The following is a 23,076-nucleotide window of genomic DNA, read 5'->3' on the forward strand; positions in this document are numbered from 1 at the left end:
TGTTTTGGTTTTGTTTGTTTTAATGTTTGAATACAGGGATTTCCTGTATTTCAGTGAGTTCATTAGCTCCTGTCCTGTCTCCAGGCTGAGAAGCGTCTGGTTACACTTTTGCTTCCAGCTATTTATACACCTCAAGTCTTTTCTTCTCCATGCTGAACAGTCCCATCTTTCTCAGTCTCTCCTCAAATGTTCCATCCTCTTAATCACCTTTGTGAACCTTTGTTGGACTCTTTTGTATTGAGGAGCCCAGAACTGGTTGCAACACTTCAGATTTGTCCCATTAAGGCTGAAGAAGGAAAGGATCACCTCCTCTGACTTGCTGACATTACTCTTCCTAATCCAGCCCTTTGATGAATTGCATGAGATACTTGTTGAGGTGGCTCTGAACAGCAGTAAAAGCATCTGATCTAAAAATCACTCATCTCAATTTTATGTTGTCTGCAAACTTGCTGAGGGTGATTGGTCTTGCCATCTAGGTCATTAATAAAGTTGTTAAAAAGTTCTGGACCCTAGCACTGGCCCAAGAATATATCATTAATGTGGTCTTCATTTGATCTTTTTGCTGTGAATAACAACATTTTGAGCCCAGAAGTTCAGCCTGGTATAAAGCAACCACACTGCCCAATTATCTAGCTCACACTGCTTCAGTTTCTCAACAAGGACTCTAGAGGGAGGTATCAATAGTGTTATACAGTCAAGACAAACAGTATCCACTTCTCTCTCCCTGTCTATAAAGCCAGTTTTCTCACTACAGAGGCTGTTAGAATGGTCAGGCATAATTTCTACTTATAAATCCATGCTGACTACCTCCATTCACCTTCTTGTCCTTCATTATGTTTGAAAATAGTTTCTAGGATCATTTAATCCATCACCTTCTCAGGGACTAAGGTGAGGCTGTGTACTCTGTAGTGCTCAAGATGCTTTTCCTTGTCCGTCTTGAAGATAAACGTAAGAGTTGCTTTTCTTCCACTTCTCGGGAATCTCACATAGTTACCTTGACCTTTTAAAGGTAACGAAGAGTTTCTTCATAGTGACATCAACCAGGTCCCTCAGCATTCATGGGTGTAATGCAGCAGGTCCCAGGGACTTCTGTATTTATAGTTTGTTAAAATGTTCCCTAATCTGATCCTCTTCCATTGAGGTTGAATGTTCCTTGCTGTGAACTTTGCAACTGGTCTCAGAGGCCTGAGATTTCTAAAGGCAAGAAATTTGCTCATTCATATAGGCCTCATCTCACCTTTCTTTCACCTCCTTCTCATTAGAACAGACTGTCCTCAAGCTTGGAGCAGGTGATCCTCAAAAAGCAACCAACTCTCCTGAAACTCTCTTCTCCCAAGGGCCATGTCTCATGGGATTCTTTAAGTCAAGACCAGATCTGCTGCTCTCCTGAAATTCAAGCTGAATTGTTGCTTTTCATCTTACTCCCTCTTCTCTGAATCCTGACCACTACCATCCCACAGTCACTGCAGCCAAGGCTACCCTCGACAATCACATCCCTGTCCCATTCTTCCTTGTTTGTAAATACCAGGTCCATTAGAGCATCTCCTGTCTTCAGCTCAGCTACTACCTGTGCTAGGAAGCTGTCATTAATAAACTCCAGAACCCTCTTGGATTACTTGTACCTTGCTATATTGCCTTTCCAGTAGATGTTAAGGTGGTTAAAATCCCCATGAGGATCTGTGTTTTTGACCATGTGACTCTTCCAGTTTCCTGAAAAAGGTCTTGTTTACTTGTTTTTCTGATTAGGTGGTCTGGAACAGACATTCACCACAGCATTGCTCTTGTTGTATTGACCACTAAGCCTGGCCCATGAGCTCACATCTGGTTCATCATCCATTCCTGTGATGAATTACTCTTAGGCAGATGCTAGCACAGACTAGAGAAACATTTCATACTAACATCAGTCTCTCCTGCTGCAGTTTTTTCTTCCTATGCTTCCAGTGAGCATTCATAAATGCAAAGATATCCCCTTCTGGGAGACCTCACAGACATTCAAAACAACACCACAGTTTAGGGTCAACCTAAATCAATCAGTTTTCTTGCAAGACAGTTTCTTCCTACTTTGCTGATGTTGATATTTCTTCCCTCACCTACAGTCTTGCTGCCTGGGATTCCATCACATTGATATATATTAGGCTACATTTTAGGATTTCTGACCTTTACACTCACAGAAAGAAGTTTCAATCAAACCTTCCTATCTGATTTATGCGGAGAAACCCTCATGTGAACCCAGGACCCTAGGTCACTCTGCATTCATCCCCTGTATTATAATTTCATGAGTCAGTCTATCTACATATTCCCTAAAGAGAAGCCCTCTCATGCAATTCACGAAGCATTAAATCTTACCCCTCAGTCTGAATGTAGGGTAGCTTATCCTATGACACTTAGAATTGTAACAATTTTTCATTCCAGTCCACTGAAACTGAATTTGAACAGCTCACCAAATCTCTATTTTGCAACATATAATAATTGTAAGCTGATTTATTAAGAAGATCCACTTATTTTTATAGCACTGCTTTTGCTATGACACACTGGCTATTTAATTTTACATTCTTTTGCAACAGTCAATGCCACAGCATCTCACTACCCAACCATGTCATCCTTACATATTTTTCAGAAGTCTTTTGTGCACGTTTTAGCCATGTCAATGTTGGCCACATAACTACATCCTATTCTGACCTGATATCATCTAAAAAAGGAAAAAACAAGGCAAACAACTACAAGAATCAACAAAGTTGTAAAAATTAAAAGCAAATAAGCATTTTATTTATTTTTAACTGGGATGAGTTAAAATCCCAGTAATGAGTAATGTGGTCATTCCACACTCACCGGAATAAAAACCTTATAGCACCTTACAGCTGTGTTCATTCATTCATTCACTCACTCACTCTTTCTTTGCCTCACAGCTCTGTAAAACTCATTCTGCATTTCAACAAGGAGAATCAAAATACTTCTTTTAGATTTTCAGCCAGTGGTATAGTCGCTGCTATTTCTATTAATTAACCTGGATGGCTGGAAGAACACGATTTTCTTTTTTTCTGAAGCCTGTCAATTCACAAGGAGACATTTCTTTTGAGATCAAAACTTTGTAGGTGGAGACACAGTTAAACACGAAGAAGTGAGGATACCAAGACTTTCTATCCACTTCTCCCCCTGATGCTACAGAAGAATTACATAGGGTCTTGGGGATAATTTTTCAAACAGGCAGAAAGAGTTTTCCTTAGAAAGTGTGTTGGTTTTTGTTCATTCCCAGCTGAATTGTGTAATGAATTCGAAAAGTTATGATTTTGAATGTGACATTGCAATGGAAAACTGACTGTAAAATAGAGCAGTGAAAATAATTGTACTGCATTGTACATCACCTTTTGTACTCAGCATGTGTTACTGAGGAGCATGCTGTCTGTACTCCTCAAAAAGCAGACAAACCTACTGCCTGGTCTTTTTATATTGCAGTGTTGTTCTTTCTTTTGCCTAACTTCCCAGTGAGTCAAATGAGAGAAATGTTCTTTGTTGTCTTCAGGTAGGCCTTGCTGTACCAGCAGAAGTACAGACTACTTGCTGTTTATATAGTGGTACTCACATACTACGTTTTCTGTCTTTTTCTGACTTGGCTTTCCTTTGTTCTTAAAACATTTGCATAGGAAAAAATAACTACTATTTTTTATCTTTAACATCACCAGCTTCTATCTTTCTTTTGATTATTGAAGTCAGAATCCTCTGCTGGTCACAACACTGTAAGGACCAGAGCATTCTAACTGGAAGTGTTACTCCCTGAAATGACCAGATTTCACACTTACCAGCAGCACTGCAGACCTTGTTCCAAGAACACCAGTATCTTCCAGAAAGCTTTGCCTTTTCAGTTTTCAGTACTGGTATGGTTTCTGGAAAGCAAATGCACTGTAGACCCCAGCTACTTTTTATTTTACCACTTACGTGCAAGTGATTTTATTTTTTTTTTCTGGTTAGAAAGTCATTGCAGCAAAACTCCTCCCAGTTCTACAACATATGTATAATACCTCATACAGCATTCTATCCATCCTGTCTTTCACATTACGTCTAATAAATAAAATGTCTCCAGCTCAAAGCATTTCCATTAATTCTGCAGTTCCTTCAAGAGTAAGCTGCAGGCCCAACCCCAAGTTACTGGAAAAATAGAAAAACCCTGGCACCGAGTCCCATCTTCCTGACACAGCACATAACATCTGACACGAACAAGCAACAGGCATGCTTCTGTGTAGTCCTCATTCATCTCAAAGTTTCTGCCTCAGCTGACACTGGGGCAGTGTACCCTAGGGCTCAAGAAGCATTGCCTGGCATGTTATCCATAGGCAGTCCTAAGTGATTTTCTCAAAACAGCTGGCGGAGACAGAACAGAGAAAGATTGGCTTAATGCCAAATTTCTTCACTTGATGCAAACATCAACCCCCTTGAGTACTAATGTGGCATTCCTCAGCACAGACACACTCTGCTTTTGAAATATTTACCTTTCCCTTATTTTATAACCTTAAGAAAATTTGGGGAATAATTCTTTTTTTTTTTTTTTTTTTGGTGTTCCTATGACGGCAGAAATGTATTTATAGCTAGGAACTGGAGGACAGTTCTCACGTGGCTGCTGAAAATTAAAACAGCATGCAGAGTTTTGTTTTGTTTTGCTTTTATGCCTTTGCACTACAATCTTTCCCAGCGTTCCCTAAACCCATGTTATTGTAACCAGAGCCACATTTTGCATTGCTACAATTGCAGGGTTATGTAAATTCCAAAGGCTTTAAAGGCAAGGGCCTGGAGATTCTGCTCTGAGCCATAGGGAGGTTGATGCAAATAGTTATGCCCAGAATCTAGGGAGAAGCAAAGGTATTCAAAAGCTACCAACAGATAGGAAATCGAAGTCTCAAGCTCAGCATGAACCTGATGTTTCTAGACCTTTTAGAACTTACTGTTTTCCCTCAAATTGATTGTTCTCTCATTTTCAGCATTGTGTTTTACTATGACAAAGAAATTTTTTTTTTTTTTTTTTTTGCCACTTCTGGAACTCTCTTATGTCCTCTCTCACTTTCCTGTGGTACACACCATTTTATCCAGGAGCATCAACAATAGAAAGTTCTACAGATACAAACTACTGCAGACTCAAGGAGCTATACTTACAGTTAAAAAGAGAATTACACACACACAAAAAAGAGAAAACGCAAAACACAGCAAAAGATCAAAGAGTTTGTACCTGACCACTGAGAAATGTACCTACTTTATAGAAAGCGGTGTGGGAAGAAGCGTGGTACATGTTGCACATCTGAGTACCTCTGAGTAACCAGGTTTTAATGCAGACTCTGGCTGTGCATTTCTGTGTGGGCATGGGCAAGCCAATTCTTGTTTCTGACTCTCTAAAAGAGGGATAATAGTGCCTGACTCAGAGTCAGTGTCAGATGCCTTTGTGTGAGCTCGTCTTAGGGCCTAGCGTTTAGACAACTCAGCTAAACGAGAAAAATATTTAGTCCACTTCTGCAGCCCTGCTTCTGTTTCAGTTCTTAAATCAACACTAGTCAAATTGTGACACCACATGAAAACCTAGCCTACATTAGTCCTGAAGTATGTGGAGGTTTCATACTGCTCAGTGCACCTGGATCACTAGAGTATGCTATAGAGAACTTAGGAATTCCTATACTTCTGCAAAGCTGTAGCCAGAACTCCCTAGCACATTCAGCTGACACATAAGGAAGGACGGTGCTGTGGCCCCGCTCCAACATACTGTTTTCTACAGCTTTTGAGTTTTCTAGACAACCTTGCTCTTAGTGCAGTGGATATGGAAAAGCAGGGCTTGCTGCATCCCTTGCATCACACAGGAACAACAGTTGGTAAGACCTCAGGAAAGTAACCAAGAAGCACTGCCTCACCCTACTGCCATGTAGGCTAGTGCCAAGCCAACATATGAAGGGACATTCCAAGTAATTCCCAAGCTGTGATATTTTAAAAGCAGTCATTACAGAGGAAAAGATGACCTCATCTGCAGATAATAGCCCCTACTCTGCTGGTAGTTACTGCTGCTGCACAGGTACTGATAGTCACTGTTATGAAAGCATAACTCTTTAAATCTTATTTAAGAAATACAAGACCCATGTGCACAGCTGAAAAGTCTCTATCAGTTTGTCATGTTCATTTATTTACTTGGAGCCAGGAAATGCTCCATAAAGCTCTGATCCTGGCTGTCACTGTGACCTTGGGCAAGTGACTGAATGCCTCTGCACCACCCACAAGTCCTTTTGAAGTCAGCTGATGATGTGGATACTGAAGAATTCTTAAAACCCAAGCTCTAGAGGTAAAAGCCAATGTCTGCTACAGCAGAGGTGTTCTGGGTCTCATCACAGATTATACAGAACTTGAAGATAAATACTGAAGGATCTACTGCTAAAGAATATTTACGTAAATGTGGTCCTGTAACTGGCCCAGTGTAACACAGTTCCCAGACACAGAGTGGTGGAGTCCAAGGGATCATTCTGAACCTTTTTTCTTTTTTTTTTTTTTTAAGGGGACAGTTAATGGCCTTAAGAGTCTGCAGGGGTCAGAAACAAGTAGGCAAAAAACAAATAGAAGACAGAAATTCTAGGCAGCTATATTAGATGGTTTCCCATTCACAGAGTGCCTCATGACAAGTATCTGAGAACCACACATTTTACTGTACAAAGTAAAGTACTGACCAAAATTGCTAATTCACTATGTAACTTGTAACTTAATACTCCAAACTCTTGAATCTCTACCTTAAAGATGACTAGTTTAGTGCTCTGTGGAACACAGCCAAGAAACTTTAATGCCATATTGATACCAAGTTCTTCAGATTTCAGTCTTGAACCTGCATCAAACTTCATAGGTGCATCTAAACAATCAGCACTGCTTCCTACAGACTCTAGTCTCTTGTCCAAGTATTAAGCAAGGTGAAGCTTGCTTAGCTTTTAGAACTTGAGAAATGTGCAGCCTGTAATTAATGGCCAAAGAGCAGAGCAGCTCTCATCTACAGCTCATTTGTTTGCCTGAGTAAACAAAGTCCTTCCTTCCCTTCCATGCTTGTGTATGCTCTGACAGATGCTACTTGGCTCAGCACAGTTAGCAGAGCAGGCAGGACAAGGGGCCACTTAGTCAGCTCTGTGACATCATTTGACAGCAGGAGACCTCCTGTAGCTGGCACAGTCCAAACAAAGCATAAAATCAAAAATACTAATAAACATAACCACGTAGACTCCTTGATACAGCAGACAGGCCTGATGAAATAGGAGTACAATGAAATCTTCCTACTGATACCTAATTGCAATAATAAAATGAAAGGTCTGTGTTGGCCCAGTGACTCAGTGAGAAGAGTCCTGGTTAGACACACTTTGGATTCTCAGGAGTATTATGTTCCACAGGTAACGAAAGAAGAACAAAAGGAAAGAACAGTTGTGAGTATACAGATAGGAGGCATATAGTGAGGAAAAAAGAAGTCAAACAAAAACATCATAAGCAGAAATGTTCTAATACTCTCTAATTATGTAACTCAGATGAGCTGCATATCATCCTCTAAAAAGCAGACTTCTCTTATCCTCCCGCCTTGCTGCAATCAGCTACACCCAAAAATATCTGGAGGGAAAATGACATCTGACACAGCCATGGTAAAAATGACCCAAACTAAGAAGTGGCAACTCTGAGGGTGTGGGAAAGTCTGCAAACAAATCACTGGGTGTGTCAGATATGCAGACGCTAATATAATGCAGTGATTACTGTGTCTTTCCTCAGTGAGTATGTAAAAGTCGGTGTTACAAGAAGCATACACACTGACCAATGAACAAACTCAAGCCTCAGTACATTTGCCTAGGAACTGTACAACAGAAGGTGAACCCAAAGGTTCACGTCATGAGACACTCAGAAAATAATCGGAGTCCAGGCAATAAACGAGTTCAGCATGGCATCTTCTGCCGCACAGGGATTATTTAAACTGCTTCTGAGTTCACAGAACTGGGGAAACTGCTTACTATTTGTTTGTTTATTTTAATTGGAGGGAGAGTTTCACTGTGTCTAGAGGGCTCATCATTTCCCATCCTTTCAGCATCACAAGATACAGAGCATATAACCCACAACGAATGGCATAATAAGGCCATAGAAACAAAGCTCCAAAACTTCAGTGAGAAATTCAGCTTTAAAAGTCCCAACTACAGAACTATAGGAGCTTATGGACTTAGTGTCACACAGTTTAAACAGGAAACCTAGAAAATACAACTCACGCAGTCATGCAGCCTGTTCCACTACAAACAAACAAGCAGGTAAATAAAGGTAGGTAGATAAAGAGTTACACATGGGAAAGCACATATCCTGACATAGGCAAACAGCCAACGGCAATTAATAGCAGTGGCCATCCTGCAGAAGCAAACTCCAGATTAAAATAGGGGTATTTTTCATTGAAATCTGAAAGTATTTCCCATTTCTCTGGTACTGCTGTCCTCAAGTCTGGGACCAAATTGTTAAGCGCCCTCTAGCTTCTTTGTGAATTAAGTTTATTCTTGAGAGAGCAAAAGAATTCACAGCAATCCCAGTGTCATTTCATCATAGCTCAGAGACATACTTCCTCAGCAAGCTATTTGGATCAAAGACTTTAGGCAACATCCCTGAAATAAAAGAGAAGGCAAAACACAGAGGAGGCTTTTTCACCATCTGCTTCCATTTTAATTTGCTGCACTCCCATATGTCACCACAGGCTGTAGGATGGTCAATTGGATTCTGTGTCATGTGCATTCATAGGACCACAAGGTCATCACGTCCTGTTTCCTACAGGCACAGACACCACATAACAGACATGCAGACCAGCAGACTCCACAGCACTTTTATCCCAGTAATGTCACATACTGACATAGGATTTTTCAAGTGAATAGTGAGAAGCAAAATTACATAAGTTTTATAGCCTAAAGTGAGACACCTATTTTCACTGAGCTTAAAGCAGCTGACAACAAGGCTGCATAGGAATTTCATTGTTTAAAGGCAAAGTATCACCTCTCTGATCTTTGACCTATGATGACAGTGATCATAATTTAGTCCATTCTGAATATTCACGCTGTCTGAATAAAAACACACACAGCTACAAATAATACTTCTTTATCTGAAAGCAAAAACAAGAAATACTGATGTGTATGTAATACGAGCCGTAGGTGAAGATTCAAGTCTTCAGGTATCTGTCAATACACTGTGCAAAAATAAAGGCTAGTAATTGAATAATTAACTCTGAAGTCCGATCAAGCAGCATTCTTAAACTGCTTTTTATGAAAAGTGCAGTGATACCATACAAAAATGTTAATACTTTATATTAGGTCACCTCCAGTTTGTATTTACAGCAGGCTTTTTCCTGGATAAAGCTCCCATTTCACAGTAGTTTAGCTACACCAACAGATGTGAAAATCAGATTGAGTATTATCCTCTGGAGATGTCCCAATAGATGTGAGCACACTAAACATCACCACTGTAAGTAAGCAGAGGATGAGGCAGTGAGGAGTCGCTAATTTTTGCCTCTGTTTGAACATAAAATCTGTCACAAAGGGCACAGTTGGACATTTATAGCTTAACACGTGTCCCCCAGCAGGTACATGAAACTATTCTAGATAAGCCCAGGCACAGCTGGAAAACAGTTCATGGGTCCCCCCAGGAAAATTTCACCTAGTCAGAAAATGCATCTGTTTTTCTCCCGATAACTTAATAATGGTGAGTGCCAAAGACTTAGAAACACTCACACAGACTGCCTGAATCCTGCTGATGATGAAAGACTAAGGTCAAGCTTTGTACTTCTGTCACTGGCAACATATTTTGGGGCCTCTACAACAGAGCCAGAGAAATTCACTCATTGGGATGCGTGACCCTTAGGGCAGTAAAAGTATGAAACAAGCAACGAGGGCAAGTTCATATCTCAGTAGGGCACAGTTGGAAGACAGTTCATATTGGCAGGGCCCTAGCGTGGTTATTGCTCTCTCCCTGTATAACAGTGAAGAAGGATGCTGACAGATCAGAGCACGGGCTAGAACAAAACCAACTGTCTCTCTGTGCACTCAGCTGTTAGAAACAGTTTAATTGGTTCCTGCTGTACATACGGCTGCAAAAGTAGCAAAGGACTAAAGTCTCCTCATGTTTGGTCAAGATCTTGCTTTCTTTCATCTGTTGTGCAGATGCTGATGGGGTCGCCTGCCTGGAGGGGGTCAGGATTCTGCCAAATGGATTTAAGCAGGGTACTCACAGTCCAGGCATCCCAACTTAATGGCCAGTGACTCAGTGAGAAAACCAAGACTGTCTGCACTAACTGATGGCCCCATTCCTGACAACATTTGTAAGGAAGAACAATATCCTGACAAACCCTATCTACAGTTTTGTGCTTCTTAATCAAACAAATAAACTCATTCCACCTAGTTAGGGCAAATCTCTTAGAAGTAATCACTACTGCAAATACATGAGTTTTGTCTCCTTAATGCAGGCAAAAATATTAAATGAAGGACAGAGAGGAAAAAAAGAACTGAGGATTACAACTAGATGCTTTGGGAAGCATAGAAATCAGGGAGTGAGAAACAAAGGGAGTAGTACACATCCTCCATAATAGGGTGATGGTATCCTGGGATACATTAAAAAAAGAACACGGCCAGCAGGTCGAGGGAGGTGATCTTCCCCCTCTACTCTGCCCTGGGAATGCCACATATAGAATATTATGCCCAATTCTGGGCTCCCCAGTGCAAAAAAAGACAGGGATCACCTGGAAGGAGCCCAGAGGGCCACAAAGATGATTAAGAGCCTGGAGCATCTCCCTTACAAAGAAAGGCTGAGTAACCTGTTAAGCGTGGGGAAAAAACATGACTGAGAGGGGAGCTGATTAATATTTGTAAATATCTAAAGGGAGGTGGGAGGCAAATGGGTGAGGTGAGGCTCTTCTTTGTGATGTGTAGTGATAGGACAAGAAGCAATGGCCTGAAACTTGAACACAGGAAGTTCCATAAAAACATGTGGAAGAACTTTATGGTAAGGGTGATGGAGCATCAAAACAGATTGTCCAGAGATGTTGTGGAGTCTCCTTCTATAGAGATATTTAAAATCTCTCAGGACACCTATCTGTGCAACCTATTGTAGGGTACCTGCTTTAGCAGGGAAGGTGATCTCAATGATCTCTTGAGATCCCTTCCAACCCCTGCAATTCTGCGATTCTGTGATAAATTTTCATTCCGGGAGAAGTATAACTTCTGTCAATATATGGCTTACCAACAAGGCAGGAGACAAAAGAAAAGATAAAGGCACTGTCATAAGTCAAACTCTGACCTACCTGCAATGAGAGTATCTATATGGTAGTACAGACTCCTGTCAAGTTGCAGGCATCTGAATAGGCAGTGCCTCAGTTTCATAGAGAGCTAAATCCATTAATAGCTCTAAAAATTTTCAAAGGAAAGTGCTGAATGCAAAGAATAAATTGCTAACATTATTAAACCTCTTTCCTGTGTCCTCACATAGCATTGTAGTGGAAGATTGCAGGCAAGAATACATTCTCTTGCTTTTACCCCTCATGGTTAAATAGGAAATTGCTGCACCTCTATAAGAAACAATTTGGCCAATGAGTATACCATACCCACTGCACTCAAGGGCTTGATCTTAAATCAATGGAAAGTAAAAGTGCTATGGCTGAAGATTTATTGACTACATATTTACAGAGAGGGATTAGACTGTTATAATGTTTCTAGGGAACAAAATAGCTTTGTGTTAGAGGGAAACCAAGTTACATCATGTTATACATTAGAAATGTCCAGGAAATTTCTACACATAAACAGATATATGCAATGATACATATAGACCTCTACAGTAGTTTCATTCCATCTTGAAAAGGTTGCTTTCTTTGACAAGGAAATTAGGAGAATTGGCAAGCTGATACAGAGCAACATGGAATTCCCACATATTTCTGTCACAGCTTTGAAAGAAAACAGATGACAGTGTAGGACCAAGAGCGTGCAAATAGATTAATGATTTTTCAAGACCAGCCTGAAACATCTAAAAATAACCTTCAACTTTTTTTAAAAAGCCCTGAGATTTCCTGGAAAATAGAAACACCCAAAATATTTGTTAATTATGAAAAAAACAGCAACAATCATGCAGTTGATGAGTACACTCTATGAAATGTAAAAATTTACAGAAATAGTTTAGCTCAAGAGAAAATGTGAAACATTTCTATAAATAACTGGAAGAGTGAATGAAAGAGCCAATGAAATCCTTTATGCAAAAAACTGGCAATGTCTGTAATCCAGTTTTGAACTGGGGACAGAGGGAGCTGACAGTCACTTTCTTTAACTGACAAGCAGATTGAGACAGTACTAAAAAATGAAGGTGTAATTTCTCCACAATCATCCTTGGCATTTAAAGGACTCAAATATTTGAACAAGTCTGTGAAGATTTATATGTACCTTTACAGTTTCCTCAGCCCAAATCTTAGGGAGATGATTGTTTCTCCCTCTTACAACAGCTGACACGTCAGAGGATCTTCAGTGTTGTGTCTCTTGGAGACCACAAGAATATAAAAATTGACTACAGCTAGTCAGATCCGATGTCCATCTAAACCTGTACTTTATCTCCAAATAACAGCCAGCTGCAAATGGTTAGGGAAAGCAAACAAAAACACCATATATAGTCTGATGCTATCCCTGCTCAGTCTTCTCAGTTGTTTAGGACTAGAAGATGGGAATACAGCCAGGTTATCATACTTAATAGCTACTAGTGGACACATTCCCTAAGATTTTTCATCTCTTCCCACAGCTTTGTCTTGGGAGAAGGGAGTATTACCACATGACATTAAAGCCTTAAAACGTAACGTTGCATGACTTCTTCACAATCAAACCCAACCCTGATGGTACTCATTGATAGAAATGTTCTTTTTCCCTATAGTGTGCATGCATTTGTGTATTAAATTTATGAAAACTCCCTGGGAACTCATTTTCTGGTCAGATCTTAAAAGGTGAAACTGGACTTGATTTTCTTCTAAAATGAATATTTTCCTACTGAGTACTGTGCAGATTCTCTTAAGACTTCGTGGCTCATTAATTCAATTTTTTTAAGCAAACAAAATACAGTGCCCCTCAAATCAGGTTTGTTTAGTACTTTGAATAATAAAAGCCATAAGAGTAAAAATGCTTCCTTGCTTATACCTTCTTAAAAAAAAAAAGTAATATACCAAATTAACAGAGGAGAGTCTTTGGGAATTACAGCTCAGTTTTGCCCATAGTTCAAGGAATAGCTGGGCTGGCACATACATTGCCTGCATTTAATTCATCTTGGGACACAATGAAGAGAAAAATACACTGAACAAAAACAAATGTGAACTTCAGAGCTCATAAGCAGAAATATCAACTGCAATGATTAATACTTTGTAGTAAGCAAAACTGGAAAGTGTGCAAGCACTTGTTATTACGGGAGGGAGCCTATTCCTCCCTTACTGCCAAGATTTTCCTAGTTCCTCAAGGTTAACTCTCTTTCCATTTTCCTGTAGTCTAAACACATCATTATGATCTCCAGCTCCCACTCCTTAAATTCCATTTTACCCATTCTTATCTACTTCCCTCTTTCCACCGTCAGCCTCTGTAATTTCTAAATCCAGAGAAACTTTATCATTTGTATAGATCTCCAGTACTCTCAGATTAAATTTTCTACCAAATCCAAAAAACATGAGTTTCTCCTGGTCAGATTTGTTATCCCATGTTGTTCCAAGTCTAGAAAACTCCTACCATTAGGAGATGCCATCTGACACCATAAAGATCATTGAAGAAACCAATACCTCAAGTGATAAAATACAAAACAAATTGAAAATGTAAATCTAACGTGTAACATGAAATCTGGGCAGCATATTAAGCACACAAAGCCTAAGGGAAATACTTTGTAGGAAAAAGCCTGTTTGACCATTATCAGGCTCAGTTTTAATACACAGCCCTAAAAATTCTTGAGACTGCACTGACAACAGCACTGCTTAGTGTGTGATGTATTCATGGTCAAGTGGCCATACAGTTCTAGCAAATCAAATCAAAGCACATCCCAAATATTCAAGAAAAATGGAATTTGAGCACAGGACTGACACACTAGAGCTCATGGGAGCTTCTGGCAACATGGGGCACGTTTCTCTGTGACTCTCACTGCTGTGAAACAGCAGTAACTTAGATGACTTTCATAGAGTTATAGTGCTGTAAAAAGCATGTGAGAAAAATCAAACCCACTATGTAGATTTGCCCAAGTCAGTCAGCTAGCATTTCAAAAGCAGCTTATAATTTTGGCTGTCTCAGTTTTCAAGTGTCTTAACAAGACACTAAAAATAAAGAGCCAAAATTACAGGTTACTTTGCACAACTTGGGCCTCAGTTTCTCTGGACCAAATTCTGATGCTATTTGAACTTACTTATAATTGAATCCTGGAATAAGACTCTTGAACAATACAGAATAACAGAAAACTTGCACAGGTACAAATGACAGCAGACTTGCACTGCATGTGCCTCAGGTCACTCACTACCAATTTGAAGACACCATGCCAAATCCTAAGTTGGAATACGTTCATCCTACGTGCATGGGGGACCCCATACCTATTTACATTGGCTGAGAACCCACCCTAATAATTCCCATTTAAGTAATTTACATGGTGCTATGAAATGTGATATCTACACAGAGCTTAGAAGATAACAAGTCCTCAGTCTGATACATGCAGGGTGGTAGTGGTGTTGTTACTTCTGTTTGATGAGTGGAACTGCAGAAATATGAGAAATTAATCACATCTAATGCATGCTAGTATATATTCCACAAATGCAACAATTTAAAGAAGTGTGATATAAGAAAGTATCTATTGCTGGTGAAAACAGAAAAGCCATTAGCGGCGGCAGCACCACCAGTCAACAACATAAAAAAATCCACAGGAACATACATGAAAATTCTTTTATCCAATGAAAATCAGAACAGCCAATTTTCTTTTAATTGTGGAATACGCTGTGCTTGCCTGGGGGCTGCAGGGGCAGGGAAGAGAGAAGGTCAGATCTCCATAGGATTGACCCAGGTTTGAAAATTCACAGCAATTAAAGCACTGAGAGCCAAACTATGCACACATCCTTCCCTTTAAGTGTCAGGAAATTCTGCCCCGATTGCTCAACAGTGAGGTCACATGGCTGGCTTGCAGTGACTACATGGGTTTCTGGAATTCCATTGGACCTTGGGGAATTTTATGGTAATGATGGAAGATAAAGCAAAATCAGAACAATCTGAGAGCTACCTCCAAGATGCTCTTCAGCTCTAGCTGTGTCTCTCTGCCGATAAAATACAGACAGTGCACACCATGTCTGGACTTGGTAAGAAATTTTTTTATGACTGATTCAAGATGAACTGAATGATCTCTCTTATACATGAGGAACACAACCAAAATAACCAACAGGAATAGCAGCAGACAAGTGATACAGTGTGGTAAGGCCACTAAGCTATCCAGAGAATTTGCTTACTCAGCTCTGTGAAACCATGAGACAGCACTTCAGAACACATAATATAGACCTTTAAAACCTCAGGGTTGCACTGTGATTGTCATAAACTGTAATACAGAACTGCTTTCTATTTTGCAAAACAAAACCGAAAAGACATCTGCTCTGTATGTATTGCATTTACATCACTTAGTTCTAGGGTCAGTGTCCACCAGTGAAAGAACTAACAATTCCCTGGCTGATACGACTACATCCAGACTCAAGTATACTGAGTGACAACCCATATATTCAGTGTTTTGTAACATGAATACATCTCCTGACAAATCAGTAGCTCCTCTCCCAGTCCTCTTCCTGCCTTCCCCTCAAAAGTAGCTTTCACTCTGAGCCACGACTAAGCCCACAAAGAACTTCCAAGCTCACAGACCCCTGCAGAGAGTGTCACTCCTTATTGGGATGGAAATGCAGACAGAAGGAACTCTAGAACAGAAAGGAACCAGTCAGCTTAATACACTCCACTTCTGGAATTTTCTCCTTAGTCCTACTTTCCTTCCTCTTAGCTTTCACCTGTTCTGTATATCTTAGTTTTATACGGGCCAATACACTTGAAACAGATCAACTGCTGAATCAAGAAGTGTCCTTCACTCACAGACACTTGCCTTGGCTGTGACAGCCCTTGAGCTTTTACTGGGGCAAAAAGTTTCATAAAAACCTACTACATTTGTGTTCCTTCACATTGCCAGCCAACATGATTAGGCTGTGGTGAAGAAAATAAAGCAGCTTCTGGAAAGGGAGGTGTTGTCCTACTGGAAGAAAATCTAATAAGAAGCAAACGGGGGAGAGGAAAAGAATTCTGAAGTGTCACACTAAGGCAACCCAAATCCCAGACCAAGTCTGGAGGCTTCACTTCCAAAGTATATCTCTGCAGAACCTATCTCTGAGAACACATGCTCTCTTACAGATTCTTTTTCTCCATCTCAGTCTAGCTTGTTTTGCATTGTACGGCATCCCTCAGTGGAGACTAGATGTGGAATATATCCTAGCATGGGCTTTCCCATCACATAAGCCAGCACAGTGGCTACCAACCACTCAGACATGGAAAGGGACAATCCTACAGTCACTTTCAGCACAGCTAATTAGTTCATTTGTCAGGGTGACTTCTGAGAAACTCCCTCCTCCTTACTTAATTCCCCCTGCAATCTATTCCAACCCCCTTAAGAGGAAAAGTATTTGCAGACTTATTCCATTACCAAAACAACTCAGCTTACAGAACAGCAACACGCAACAGCCTTTCTTGTGACTGCTTGTTGGCTGAAGCCAATTATTAGCAGCTCAGCACACTATATTGTGCAACTCACATAGCTCCTGCTTCTCAGTCCAGCACTGCGTTTATATTCAAGGGCGTCATCTCTCCTTCCAGCACCTGCACAGATCAAGCACACTCTAATTGGCAAAGAGCTTTTTAGAGTTACAAGTATTAGCTAAATTCACACAGGGGGTACAAAACTTTTCTGTTTATCTGAGGAAATGAGCTGGTTCTGTCAAGGGTCTAGATAGAAAAGATGCCACTGAGGAGGACAGATGCTTCACCTTATGGGCAGGGGAGTTAGAACTTGATGATCCCTAAGGTCCCCTCTATCCTAAGCCACTCTACAATTACAATTCTATGCTTCTGGGAACAGACCCCACCTCTCCCAGAGTGGGCAGCACCCAGGTGGGAAAGGGTGGGCAGGGAGGTAAGGTAAATCACATGAATCAAGCACAGAATTTTAGGTGCAAACGAATAAAACCTTCTCCCTATGGAGTAGGCTTAGGAATCTCTGAGCTGCTGAGTTATAAGACAAAAAAGTAAAATCAGAAAAAAAAAGTTACAAATTATTGGCTTTCCTTAGGACTTGCACTGTATGTTTATAGTAGTAACTCTGCAGATTTTTCACAGAATCACTCTAATTCCAGTAGCTGCCTCCTTCATATATGACTCAGTTACAGCTAGCTTCTGCATGTGAAAGATGCCTCTTTTATCTGCAGAAGCAGTGGGTTCTTTGGATCGCCCTTAGTATCCAGGCTCAAGGCGCTAAATTTGTCAGACTTAGCAAGCAATAATGCATACTCAGGTTAGTATCTATTATCATCAGAAGTCTGGCAAACACTAGTAGGACAAGGCTGCGTTGTCAAGAAGCCAGGAAACTTCCTGTCTCTCCCATAAGGAAAGAGGAACTGTTTGCTGCATAATCTGACAAGGGATTAAAGAGTTAAAAAAAAAACACAGCTCTTGCATTGTGAAATGGGCTGGCAGTTACCTGAGATTTTGCTGTCTTGCTACCAGAATACAAAGAAGCTACATTTTAGTTAATTTAGTAGCGTCCCAGAGATATGTTTTTCCTTCTCTCTTTCCTTCATTGTCCGTCCCCCCAGTTCATTTACAGACTCACACAATAACCTGCATGGTCAGCCCCTCTGCATACCTGTGAGAGAAGCAATCAAGCCAAACCTGAATCCTGTGTGTGCTGCCAGGCTGTCTTCAGGACCTCTTAGAGGAGAACAAAAACAAAACAAACAAACAAAAAAAAAAGCAAAGAAAAGAAGAAAAAAAGGCAGGCAGTACTGGCAGGGATTTGATCTTGAAAACAAGCAAAAATATGAGAAGAGTTGCTGCTGCAGCTGCACTTACACTGTACTGCCCGTCAGTCTGTGCAGTTCCTCCCCATTCTGCAGTCCTATAATCCACATAGAGAAACGCCTGTGCTGCTCCTCTCACTGGCTGTACTATTGCAGTAAGACTGGAACTGCTGCTGTTTTCAGTTTCAGACCAACCTCTCTCTCCAAACCCTCTGACGTCAGACAGCCTCCAAGAGATATTTATGGCATGAACAGTCTAAAAGTTTCTCTAGGTAGAGCCTGGACTGCTATTCTTCAGGATTTGTAATTTTTATACTTTTGGATAGAAAATCCCACCAAGGGGGGTCAGGGAGGAAATGGTGAGCAGCTATATAAGTGGTTGCATAAGTCCCTAGCAAAAGACAATCCCTGTACTTTTCTACCCATGGTATATTATACCCACACCCAGGATATAACTATCTGCCATGTAAGTCTCCTTTTGGAAAGTGGTATTTTCCAATCACAGCTGTGCCTTAACACTGTGTGCTTCAAGACTGGCAACAAGGCTTCCCTCTCACACCACAGCCCTTTGCTGTGTCCAGGCTTTGACTAGATTTAACTATAAGAGGAGTGAAACAGCCCTTTCAAGCATCCTGTCCACATCCTTTTTCAGTTTTGCACTAAACCCTTCCAGCTGGAATTTTTTCCAAGCATGTGGGCCAGCATCCCTCTTAACTTCAGAACACCTGGAAGTGTCTCATATTAGATAAAAAAACAGCTCCGAAAATTCATTTGATCTTTGATTTTTATCATGCTCTGCCTTTTTACAACTCTATTTCTGTTATTTTTTCGGTACAAATCACTAAACATGCAGTATGATATGTTTCACCTGCTGTGAAAGCCACTTACAGTGTAGAAGAGACGAGATGCTAGAGCAAAAACTGAATCAGAAGTATTAGCATTAATCTTAAGTAGGTTGAAGAGCAAAATTCTCTCAAGGTATAATCCTTTAGAGGCAAGCAGTGACAAATTTGGGTTGATAAGACCCTTTTGTTTTACATTTAGGAGCTGAGGTAAGCATCAGTAGTCTCATCTAAGATGAGAAAATCCTTTTCCAATTATAGGCAAATGTCTGTAAGAAGTTCAAAACTTATTCAACATTTTCTGGAGGAGCCTATAAACATGCTGCTACTATAAGCTTTTTTTTTTTTATATCCCATCATTTCCATTTGTAAACAATTATAAGTAGTATGTGTCTTAATACCACTTTGGAGATGTGAATGCTATTAAAAAATGTAAAACCAAAGCTCTTTTCTGTTTAACTTACTGGTAGAGTAAGGGCTGTATGAATTTGTTTTCCATGAGCACATGCTTGCTTCCTTCTGCTCTACCATCATAGCTTTTGGGCATGAGCCAGAACGCTTTCAAATCAGTAGAAATCATGTGATCAACTTTAAAGGCTTCAAATAAAGCCTGCTTTGATCATCTTTTGATGGCAGCTAGCCCCATGCTTTGCCCTATCATTCCTATGACCAAACCTTGAAAAGAAAATGACGTCTCCCTGAAAAGCTTCCCTTCTTTATACTTAAGATGGGTCTAAGAATCTCACAGATTCAGGAACAAGAAAACATTCCAAGAAGGAAAAGAAATGCTTTTATGTAATAGAAAAGAATCCAGCATGCAACCCAAGCATTGAACATGTAAATTTCTTTCCCCTTTAGCTACCAGATTTGCCACTTGTCTTCTTAAGATCAGCAATGGTAACTCAGGATGTGACTCCCTACTCTGCAATGCTGCATTCTACTCTTCTTGAAGATCAGCCCTATTCAGTTGCTGTTTGTTGGTAGCTTTTCCCATAACTCCTGCTTTTCTCTGTTGAATTTATAGGATTATAACCAACTTCATAGAGAGTTGAAAAGGAGGAACAGTGGAAATCCTGTATATTGCACAGATGTAAACCATTAATAACTGCAGCCTGTCTTACAGTGGGACCTAATCACAAGTGGCATTTCTTTATTTCAAAAGACCAAGATGTTAAGATATAAAAATGCTTTGCCTAGTTGTGATATGAACAAAAACAAGGAAAACTGTTCTGCCTCTTAAAATGTAGCTGCCTCACAGATACATTCATCCCAAGAACATTCATCCCTAGTCAGAAGTGCTACAGCATTCCATTTAGTGCAAAGTATGATAGTATCTCCATGAATCTGCTGTATTTTTTCTGGAAATAAAAAGAAGGTATATGCAGTTCTGTATAGTTACATACTCAAAACCTGTACCAAAAAAACCCCACGTAAGGCTTACATCCACAGGAGCCCTTTACAGAATACAACACCATATGAAGAGCACAAGGATCCCATTTGCAGACAATACCTCATTCTGTTGCCTATACAGGAGAACTTGGTTTTTTTCTAGTGGGCTGGGAGTTTACGTTCATGAGCACAATTTGTTCAATTTTAATCAAAATTTATTTAAAGCAGTACTTCTCCCAAATGATACAGGAGGCATGCAATTTTGGAGAGTGAAAAATAACTTTGCACACAGGATCACTACAAGCACAGGCACTACTTAACCCTAAAAAACAGAGAACAGAATGGGACCCTCTGCATCACTAGCACATGACTGACAAAACAAGAGTGTGTGTGTTCCTCAGATCCAAAACAGTCCGGTATATTCACAGCAGCAACTGTAACAGTATAGTTTTCACTCCCTTAGTGCTACATAATAATAAAATATATATACACCATATATACCATACATAAAATAATAAACCAAAGGAAATGAAACCATATTCAAATACCATTCTTCTTGCCATAGTGGAACAGACTATTCAGCTGTCCAGGCCTGTACATTGCCTCTCAAGCATTATTTAGATACCTGATGATTCAGTACATGAAGAATGGAAAACAATGCATCCAGACAGCTGTGGACTGTAGCATTACCTAAGAACCAGGGTGGTAAAGAAGAAATAGAAATATTTCCTCGAACCCCACAGTTGATCAGTTTACACCTTGAAGCATGAGGTTCATTCAGATGCTTCTTCTTGGTGTTTTTTTTTTTTTCCCCCTGACACAGCATTGTTTTGATTGTTGTTTCTGCATATATTTCAGTTTTTGGCAATCAGCCATTTTTTTTTCCAAGCCACTGAAGTCAGGAAATGCAAAGTTATGGCATACATTCAAAAGAATAGCACACACCAAAGAATGCAGAGAACTCTATCTTCGTCCTCAGATGCACACAGTCTTGGACATAGTTTTTGAATCCACCCAGTGATTTTCCTTTCATTTTGCATGACAGAATCCTATCCTCTGTGTACTTTGGCATCCAGATTTAATTCACTACTGCACTGACCAGAGTGAAACCATTTACAGATTTCCTAGATGTCTTCACTTCTAATGCATGAAACAGCCCCATGGTTTACCAGGTGCCAGTAACCAGGTTAAGCGTGGGAATGGGAAGCCGGTGTTGTGTTACAAACAGGTATGTGCCAGCAAGAAGGAACATTTTAAGACACTGCCACAGTTTGCTGTGTCCTGAGCAAGGGACTGTAATTGACAAATAAGGGGGAAGAAAACACACACTGGTGCTATACCATGCTACACACAAGATGTTCATACAGAGTCATACAAATGATATTAAGTGTCTGAGTACCATAATTAATTCATGACAATGTAAAAATCTGTACCCAGGGTATAGGAAGAAAGCACTTTATACTCTGATTCTTCCAGTATCAAAGTCACCAAAAGCAAGAATCTAGAATGAAGCTCACAAAACTAAAGGATACCTTCCAATTAAAAGTGGTGCAGTGTTAGAGCAATACTTACAAAACCAGCATCTCTGCAGCACACTGCAGACTGAACGAAGAAACTGAGTTATAGACAGAGTTCCTAAACTGAATTTAGCAACAGCCTTAACCTTGATGGAGAGTACTCACACATGGAAGTAGACAGAGGGCAGCACGTGCTGAGCACACACAGTCACTGCTGCCAGCAGAACAGGAGGCAGGAAAGAGCAAGCTCTGTCCCTCTCAGGGAGCTGTGGCTCAGCTCTGACTCCTTTGCTCCAGTCAAGTAGACCAAAGAGAATTGAGGAGGCCAGACTATTTGGACAGTTGTAAACTAGAATTTTTCTGCTGCTATACAATATCAGAATTAAACAAAAATTGCGTATTATATCACAGCCCAACTACCTATTCCCAGAGCTAATTCAGATTTATTTCATTTACCACCAAAAATTATATAGTGAATTTAGTTTAACCAAGGTCATTTGAGTGCTTTGTGGGCCAATAATCTCTTGGCTTCTTTTTCACACATACTGGGCTGAGCACTGTTGGAGCACAGATGCTTCAAAGAAGCAAAAGATGTATGATGAGCAGAAAAAACACACAGAGAGAATACAGCCACGCAGACAAAAGCATCACTAGTTAGTATTAACAACTATCACCATATGCTACAAAACATCAGGGGATTCTGGATGGGAAGGAGAGTTATACTACTGTGTGTATTGCATCAAAATTAAGTGCCTCGACTGGCATATTGCATTTCTTTTGTTTCTTAGAAATTCTCTCTTCTAGCAAATGATTTATATTTTAAAGATTCCAGGAAACCAAGAATGCCTATTAGACTAGCAATTATTCTGAGTCACTTCCTACACTGGCTTTAAATAACTTTTTAGAAAATCTCTTCCGTGGAGGTGGATGCAAGTACATCACTTGCCCACAGAGTCAAACTATCAAGCCTGGAAGTGGTAATGGAATTATAGCTAAGCACATTACATTTTTATTAACATTAGAAGAATACTAAGGCTGGGAGATCAAATGTTGGAAAGTGACAAATGTAAAAATTGAAAACAACACCACGAGAACTTACATAAAACACATTATGATATGGGTATGTTTATTCACTTCTGCTATGGTGGAATGTGGGATATGACAGGCTCCCTGCATTTTAAGTCAAGACATTCAGCTCAAGAGAATTCTATTTCTCCTTGCAGCTCTTGCTACAGCCATTGTGTGCCTAAAGCAT

At 40.1% G+C, this 23,076-nt stretch overlaps 1 protein-coding gene across 15 annotated transcripts in view; it reads right to left on the bottom strand.

The window, feature by feature from the left end:
* Nucleotides 1–23,076, bottom strand: part of DAAM2 (dishevelled associated activator of morphogenesis 2) — a 207,324-nt gene that overhangs the window by 171,272 nt on the left and 12,976 nt on the right. For 3 of the 15 annotated variants that reach the window (XM_046938818.1, XM_046938816.1, XM_046938817.1), the window contains exon 3: nt 16,813–16,877. The exons of 5 other annotated variants lie outside the window; for them this stretch is intronic. Coding sequence is in view for 2 of the 10 variants with exons in the window: in XM_025148874.3 (XP_025004642.2) it covers nt 17,920–17,984; nt 18,126–18,184 (124 nt within the window). In the remaining 8 variants the exon portion in view is untranslated. Of the gene's footprint in view, nt 1–16,812; nt 16,878–17,919; nt 18,231–23,076 lie in introns of those variants that run through there. 7 more of the 15 variants (XM_025148875.3, XM_004935381.5, XM_025148874.3 and 4 more) reach the window with 5 other exon arrangements.

The sequence above is a fragment of the Gallus gallus genome, chromosome 3 (assembly GCF_016699485.2).
Source record: "Gallus gallus isolate bGalGal1 chromosome 3, bGalGal1.mat.broiler.GRCg7b, whole genome shotgun sequence".
NCBI classification, from domain to species: domain Eukaryota; kingdom Metazoa; phylum Chordata; class Aves; order Galliformes; family Phasianidae; genus Gallus; species Gallus gallus.